Raw genomic sequence first — 8612 nt, forward strand, 5'->3', positions numbered from 1 at the left:
AAAAGACAACTAAACCAGAATGTCTACTGTATTCTCCACGGGTGGGATCTGCTACATCTATCTTTGCTGTCTGAAGTCAGGTGTCCCATCTAAGCTAGTTACAAGGGATCTTTCTATAACCAAAAGGCAACTCATTTTTCTTAATATGATACGATTCTCATCTGCCTGCACTGACTAAGTCCCATTGACACGCATGGCTACATCTATACTATTAAACTAACCAGGACCAGGAGCGGGACTCTATCATCTATGGTGAGTGATGTGGTAAGGTTCACATTCAAACATCTACCTCTTCTTTTGCAGAATAGGGTGGACATACTGTTGTGAATGGTCTCTGGCACATGTTGTCCTCTGAACTGTGGCCAGAGGACCTGTTGGGGATTTAAACTGTTTCGGGGAGCAGGGTAACAACTGCATATTAGGGTCTGTTGTTCAGTTTACTACATAGATGTAGAGTAGGTTAAAGTAGTCTACAAAGTTAACTAATTTTTAGATGGAGAAAATTAGGCCTGGTCAGGCCCCTCCCACACTGATTCCTCTTCTTAACTGAGGACATGTCATGGTTCGGGCCGCTGGGACCCTCAAACCAGGACAGGACAAAGTCTTATTTCATTTACACTCGATCATGATGATTTTCCCTGGGAATCTCCTTATGGTTAGGACACAAGTTGCAGCAGTGACAATACTGCTTCCCACACCTCCTGATTCCCACTGCTGCCATATTTGTATCCAAAGCACCTGTTTTCAGTTGCTTATTCACAAAGTTGCTTATTTAGTTAGTTCTTCTACTCACTACTTAATCTGAACTTTGGAGATTGGAGGATCTGACATGAAGTTTGGAATTGAATAACATCTACAGCCTGATCAGTTCAAAATTGTAAGTAAACCTGTGTAGGTAGTAAATAAAAAAATACACAGTAGAAATAGATATCACTTGCAGATCTGGCTCTTGGGTTTAAAATAAAGTAAAAGTGGGCTCTCCCTATGTAACGGTATTATTGCAACCCTAGACTGCAGCATTTGTATCAAAAAAGTGAAAAAAATAACAAGGGTATTCTTAACATTGATACGTGAAACCTAGATTAAATGTGTCAGTTCAGGAATATAATCAATGTATCAGATAACACTGTGAAAAACACTTCAGCATGGCAACTGTATAACTACACAAAGTAAAGCTACAGCTTATTCAGCTGTAGTGTTGTCAGTGTCATCAGGCTTTTTTAATATCTTCAGAAAACACAAATGAAACACTGTTTTCTAAAATCCACCCAAAATCCATAGGACCTTTATTACCTTATTGGCTGGAATGTAGAAAATATGAACCAGTGTACATGTAGCCTTTCCCACATCTCAATAATCCTGATTTGTAGGTTGTCTGTTAGTGTCAGCTATACTTCTGACACTTTTTTATCATCTTTCTGGACTGAATCATGCATAATTCAGGATGAAAGCAGTGTGTTCTGAATGATGCATGTGATGCTATTAAAAAACCCCACAATGAACAATTCTAGAGTTCTGTTGAATATCATGCACGTGGCAAGTGAAAGCTACAAAAAAAAAAAAAAAAAAAAAGAAGAAGAGGTATCTTCAGATCTTCAGTCAACTGTAAGTGCTGTAGAGGAAGGTCACCAGAGTGGGTGAAAGAGTCAAATCTTTTTTTTCTTTTTTTTTTTTTTTTAAGTATGAAACTCAGAACTGAGATATGACCACGCAGACTGTGCTAAACATTCTGCACCAATCTGTCTCTGAGCTGGGATTTCAGATGAGAATTTTCAATAGGAAAAGCAAGTTTTTGAAAGAATTTGAATTGGCAATCTAGGGTTTAGCATAATTTAAAATATCAGCACGAACTTACAGTAGTGTTACAGCTGTAACAATGAAACACGAGTTGCAATGTTCAGTCAAACAAAAACTTCCCATTTACAATGAACTAGCAAGGAGACATACATTTGATACATGAAACAGGTCCTCATGATTTCGCGTTACACACTGGACAGAATTCAGTTCTGCTGTGGGAAGTAAATATGACTGAGCAAATATTTAGCATTCTTGCCTAGTTTGTAAACACATTTAGTATACAAATACTGGGCCATATAACTTTGTTCGGTCCTTGCAGTTTTCCTGCAACTTTTCAGTTTCTGTCTCACATACTATTACTTCAGATGCCTCAGCAGTTCTCATACTGTCCAGAGAAGCACCACCACAACCATACAGATAAATTTATTTACTTACTGAAGGCAATTAGTACACATTTAGGGGGTAGTACCTTATCACACAAATGTTTCCTATTAACCAAAACATGGCTTTCCTAAGTCAACAAAACATATAGAAACAAAACTGCCCTCCACTTTTCAGTTTCCTCTTGTCCATGAATGTGAGCTTAATCCTGTTCTCATTCAGGTCAATTCAACAGAAGATGCCTCCATTGACTTCATCGGTGAAAACAAACCCTTTATGAACTTCTGCACAGCAGATGCCTTTTTCCTTACAGTTCAAATGTCTTTGCCTGTCCAAGAGGTCAGATTTTTGCTTTGTTCTAGTCCATGATCAGAAAGCTTACTTACATGTTTTATCTTTGTATCAAAGGCATTTCTGCTGGAACTGGCTCTGCAAGTGAGGTGCTTCACGATCTGTTTGCAGGCTTCAGTCTTTCCAGAACCACTTTCTCCACTGCAAGATGACAGGCAAGAAAGAGAGGGGGGAATCATCATTATTTTCACATTTGATATGTTATTTATATTCTCTGCTAGCTCTGTTTGAATGGATTTAACGCATCTCAGTCAAACTTTCATTTCAAGTAACAGAAGGTTTATGGATGGCAAATAATAAAGAACAAAATGTAGAAGATAGACTGGCTGACTGTCTATGTTCATGAGGACTGCCAGAGCTGTCAAGCTATATTGTCTTGTACCACATGCCAAGTCAATCAAACCTAAAGCTTTCAAGCCATTTTGAAGGTATTTATAGCTCCTCCTTTATCTTCTGTCCAGCAAAGGAGCCTGCTTATGCTGCCTGGTTCTCTTTGCAGATGGAGAAACACTGCTGTGGTAATGATGGGAGACAGAAGGAAAGGAAAGTGTAGAATACAATAGGAAGACGGGAAAGAAAATAGGAAAGGAACTGGAAGGAAAAGAAAAAGATGATTGATTTTATAACCTTCCCAGTTTCTGCAGTGCAATACACTCTGACTCCAGTGATCCTCTTTCACTTAATTTCTTCTTCATGATGTGAAATAAATATTCCAAAGAATAAGGATCTCTGAGGGGGGAAATGAGAAAGGAAAACAAGGTAAAAGGCAACTTGAACAATGAGGGTAGGAAGAGACAGCAGAGAAGTGGAGGGATGGAGGACAGAAGCAAACTCAGTGGTGCACTTTAAGCATGGAGAAGGAAGAAAAAGAAACAAAAGAGATGGAAAGGATAAAGTTAGTGAAGATTTATTAAGAAATTCACGTAAGAATTTCCTACTTGAATTATAAGAAGTTGTTTTCTTTATAGAAAACTGAACCAAACAAGATCTAATTTGATGCTTCTATTTCATTTATCTGCTTGACCAAATTTAAAAAGCTGTTTCTACGACAGCCAGTTGGATTTTTCATAAGTGCAATGGTCACGCTGGCTGGTCAGTCTGTTATCTGTATGATTTAGGTTCTGAAAATGAGAGGGCAGCAAAATATAGTACCTGTCTGGCCATTGCTTTATCTAGTCAAATCTCACTGCAAAGGAGAAATCAATTAAAGGAAGAAACAAAAGAGGGAAGGACAAAAAGATCTTCATACTCAGACAGGGATGGGGTCTTTGCATCATTTAATCTCATTCAACTCTTGCAGGACATACATGCAGCTCTCATGAATATCTTGTTTTTTTACCCGGTAAACTAGTCTTAGGTGATAAGACAGATGTCTCATTACTATATGTGATGTGTCAAACTGCTTTTATCTATGCCATCGATGTTCCCATAATCAGCTGGAATCTACCCCTGGACTTCAAACTCCTGTTGGCATCAGTAGGAGGTTTCTGGTCCAAAACTGCAAAGGTTTGCAACCTGGATATATGTTATGCAAAGACCTCAAATAATAGGTCACAAAGCCATATTTAAACTAGGTCTTAGAACAAAAGAAATCATGTGAAGTCAAGGTCACTGTCACAGATCATATGAAACTGGTATCTCTACAGAATTGCAAGGTGCTCTGTAAGTGCATTATCCCTTGCTCAGATCTTCACCTTCTGACTTTCTGAAAGAGTTTCAAAAGTCGGATGATACTTGATGTCACCCTCTAAAATCTGCATGCATCTCTGCACTCTTAAAGATGACTTCACTCCCCAAACACTAATCGTACCATGCTGCCTCTGTCCTTAAGAAGTCGCATTAACTTTCTGTCTTTATAATGTTAATGTCCAAATTCTATGTTCCTCTGCCTGTTATCACTACCAGGAACAGAAAAAAGTGAAACAAGGCATTAGTCCTGCGATACTCCTCCCCTAGAGACATTTCATACTCTTGCAAATTCCAGCTCTTATGCCTGTATTGTCCAGAAAGTCAGTGAGCTTACAGAGAGATATAAATCTATCTTGCTCCACCCCTTCTACTGCCCACTCACATTGGCCAGTCCACTGGCACCTGTATGTCATGATGATGAAATATTTTTGTCCCTCCACACCATACTTAATCCAAAATCACAGCTGCAACCTGCTATCACTATACCACGAGTTACCAACAAGATTAGCAACAGTGGCTCTTTGGTTATTTCAGCTGTTAAGGAATTTCTCTGAAGTTAAAACATCTCTGAAGTTTACTACAGTCACAGTTACAGATGATGCCACTGAGCAGAAGAGTTCATATATGTTTGAAAATCAGATCTGAAATAATTTATAGTTTGCAACTACTCACAGCTTGTCCAACGTGTACTGCCCTTTATATCCAGCAGACAAATATTTGTATCATTCTGAGTGCTGAACAAGACCAAATTGTTATAGCATTTTATTATTTTGCTTGCTTAGGCCCAACTTCAGAGCCAAAAATAGCGTCTTTATCAGAAGGCTTTTTCAAGATTAGCAGGGTGGTGGCATTTTTTCAAAAAATCTTTCTCACAACTGAAGAAATTTGGGGGGGGAGGAGCAGAGGGGAAGAATGGGTACTAAAGTACCATCTGATGTGCCTTTGATTGCTTTCAAGTATTACAAAGCAGGCAAGCAAATTATAATTAAAAACAGAAAAATGCCATCTTAAAGGAACTGGAGCATTCACCATGAGTTCCAGAAAAATGCCATCTTAAACAAAGGAACTGGAGCATTCACCATGAGTTTCCCCATTTAACAGTTAATTTGTTTCACTTCTAAAATAAAGCTATGTTTTTTTTCTCACTGCAAGGCAACTGTGGCCCAGATAACACAGGACTGTGCAAAAGTGCACAAAGTGGATAATTTCTGTCCCTTCTTCACTGTTTCTTCCCAAGATTGCTGTTTCCTAAACATCACAGTGACACAGCTACAAAGATTTGACACTTTCAGCTCAACTGTTAATTTTAGTGATTGACATTTTGTCCAGCAGTGTCACAGGAGCTTATTGCCTAAAGTGATTGCTAAAGTACAGTTCAGGGGTCAGAATTCACTAGAACTTGGCTGCTGAAAGAGAGACATAAAATGTCACTTAGTTGCTCTGTGCATTTCAAAAGGTTTTGAGTGTACTCCTGGTGAAATACAGATTGAAGCGCTGGGAAAGAAATGCCACGTATGGTAAAGTTTTAATTGTTGATATCATTGTTCAAAACATTTGAAGGATTAAATAACAATGAAAAAGTAATATGGCACCTTGAACCAGATCTTGTATATTATATTTCCTTTGAGGCAGAGTAAAATTTCTGTAATGTACCCATTGTCCATAATCTTTGTTTTAACAGTTTAATTCTGCTCAGAGAACAATTCCTTTTCTCCGTTTTAAATAACTGTCTCATCACTAGATTTTTCAAAATGTAATTTACAATATGAACGTTGGTTTCTTATAACTTTTGATTGGACTGCCTTATCGAGGGAGAGAATAAGTTAGCATTGCAAAGAAAAGCCTTCTTCCACAGTAAAACTTACTTAGAAGGCATTATGAAACAGGCAAAGCTAAGACAGCTTATTTCACAGATAAAGAAGGTTAAATTAGGAAATCAGTAGAGATAGTGTACTCCAAGGGAAAGGAAAATGGACAGAGAATTTGAAATCCTATGCTCACAATGGGCTAATTTAGGCAAGTTCCACTAACTTTCTCATTTTATTCCTCCTTTGGCTTTCTTGCTTTCCTATATAACTACCCGATGGAGGGCCTGTTTCCTACTATTTCTTTGTTAATATTTTGTTAATACAACCTTAATTACAACTCTAGTCTCCGTTTCTTAAAATAATAGCAATAATAAGAAAAAATAAACTCTGTTTTGAAATAAAACCTTCAAAACTAAAATTGTTAGGAAAAAGTCCAGTTCAATGTATGAAAATACACAGAAAAGAACACAAGATGTTCTACAAACAGGGAATCTGAAGAAGCTACACCCTGCAAATCCACTGCACTTGGATTATTATCCAGCTCTTCTGCTACCTTGTGCCAGTCTAGCTCGGCCAGTGGCACCACCACTCACACTGGTGAGCTCAGTGCAAAGCAAAGAAATGCTGAACAGTCCACACAAACTGCCTGGCTGTTCCCTTTCAGAATAGCTGTGGTTGGAGATACAACTACTTTCGTGACGGCTCCAAAAAACCACAAAGCCTGTGTGAACACACCAGCTCTGAGACTTCCATGGCTGTTAGTGGCCGACAGACTCAAAACTTATTTGGTGGAGGAGGACTTAGAGGTGGGCAAATAGAACTATCACATAGAAGGAGTTAATCAAGAAAACCCAGCTAAATTAGTCAGAAAACAGCAAACCCCAGGAAAAAATTTAAGAATTAATTCCTACAGGTACTGAGAAGTAGATCTTGCTTACCCTCAATTTCTGCATATGAGCCACGTTTGTCTATATCTTTATGAATCCAGACAACTGGATCATTATTGTACAGCAAGTGTCAATTCCAGAGTAAATAAATCCTATAAATCATCCGTTTGGGGAAAAATGCGACAAAATATAAAACATGTAAGGAGGAATGTACCTGTCATTTCAGATCATATGAGTTGCAGGGTTTTACTGTCTGCATTTCATTTTCAGTTCTGACTAAAGCTACCACATTCAGAAGTCCAGGAATACCTAACAAAACAAACAAAAACCCCTACTCTTGCGGTACTTGAATTATAATCAGAAATGCTGGAAAACTTCTGATAGAATTTGTTCACATAAGATTTCCACCAGTTTTAAAGGAAGATTTAGATCAGCATACATATGCATGCTGTTTTGTATGAACTTGTGAAAGTGATCTCTTATCACACTACCCTAAACTGTGAGCATTACTATTCCCAATTCCCACTCTGATAGTAAAACACAGCTAGGGAAGAGAAAGTAAGCTTGTACATTTTTTGAGGACCAGAATAATTTCTTTCTTCTGTTTGCAGAATATGTAAGCGAGACACTGAGTCTTGTTCCATGACTGAGGTTTCTAGTTTTGAAATAAATATGTGCAAGCAAGACTGCTAAATATAAAATAATATATTTTGTATCATCAGTAGCGATATCTGTAACTGAACAACCCTGCATGTTAGTTGGAAATTATATTTCTAAAGTAAACTAAACTGGAAAGTATATCTATAAACATTATTTTTTTTTTATAAATAGTTGTCCAAATCTATAACTGTACTGCAGTAGGCCATTGCACTTACAATACATTGAATTCTAATGTAAAAATTAAAGAATATTTACTTGAACAGAAAGCCTGTGGTGACACTAAACCGTGGAAACCAAAAGCTTTCAAGTCATTCACCTTCAAAAGACAAGGATTTCTCTTAATTCCAGATTATTTGGCTTAAAAATGTGATTTATATCACAACAAAACCGTTGGATATTGACATTCCTGGCTGCTAACATATACAAAATTATAACTTTTCATTTGATATATTCATTATATTTTTTGATTCACTAAAGTAGCCACCATGATCCCATAAAACATTGGCTTGATTGACTAAGGATCCTTAGTTTTTAACAAGTCTATAAACTATAGTTAGGCTTCCTAGACAGCTCCTCACTTACCTTTTCATTGCATATGACTTTTCATATCCTGAACAGCAGGAGCAAAATACAATCAGAAGGAAGCTAATTACAAAAAGCCCACCTATTGGTTATTTAAGAGCATAACATAAATGTTATTTTACTCTGTATCTTTCATATGAATTTTATACAAAGTCAGTTCTTGGTGTTAAGCATGCATGAATGATTGTGGCTTGCTATAAACTAAGAGTAATTGGGAGTAACTCTTCAATGATTTGGCCAAATGCTATCCTGTGGCAAAACACTATTTCAGCGAGTGAATACTTCATGAGATGTGAAGTAACTGAAAAAAAATAAAATAATCTTATAACTTGGTAACCCCATGGAGGAAATTAAGAGTAAATCTTCAGAAGACAAGAAAGTAAGTAAAGTGTGAAAAGACAAAGATGGAAAGACTGATCCAGATCACCCTGAGAGCTTTAAATGGATATCCCCCCCC

General features: G+C 37.4%; 1 protein-coding gene across 1 annotated transcript in view; it reads right to left on the reverse strand.

The window, feature by feature from the left end:
- The window catches only part of MYO16 (myosin XVI), a 322775-nt gene that overhangs the window by 166251 nt on the left and 147912 nt on the right, over positions 1 to 8612 (reverse strand). Inside the window, 1 exon segment of the mRNA XM_009892140.1 lies at positions 2565 to 2670. Within this exon segment, the coding sequence (XP_009890442.1) occupies positions 2565 to 2670 (106 nt within the window).

This window comes from Charadrius vociferus, unplaced genomic scaffold (genome assembly GCF_000708025.1).
Source record: "Charadrius vociferus isolate BGI_N301 unplaced genomic scaffold, ASM70802v2 scaffold218, whole genome shotgun sequence".
In the NCBI taxonomy this organism is placed as follows: Eukaryota; Metazoa; Chordata; class Aves; order Charadriiformes; family Charadriidae; genus Charadrius; species Charadrius vociferus.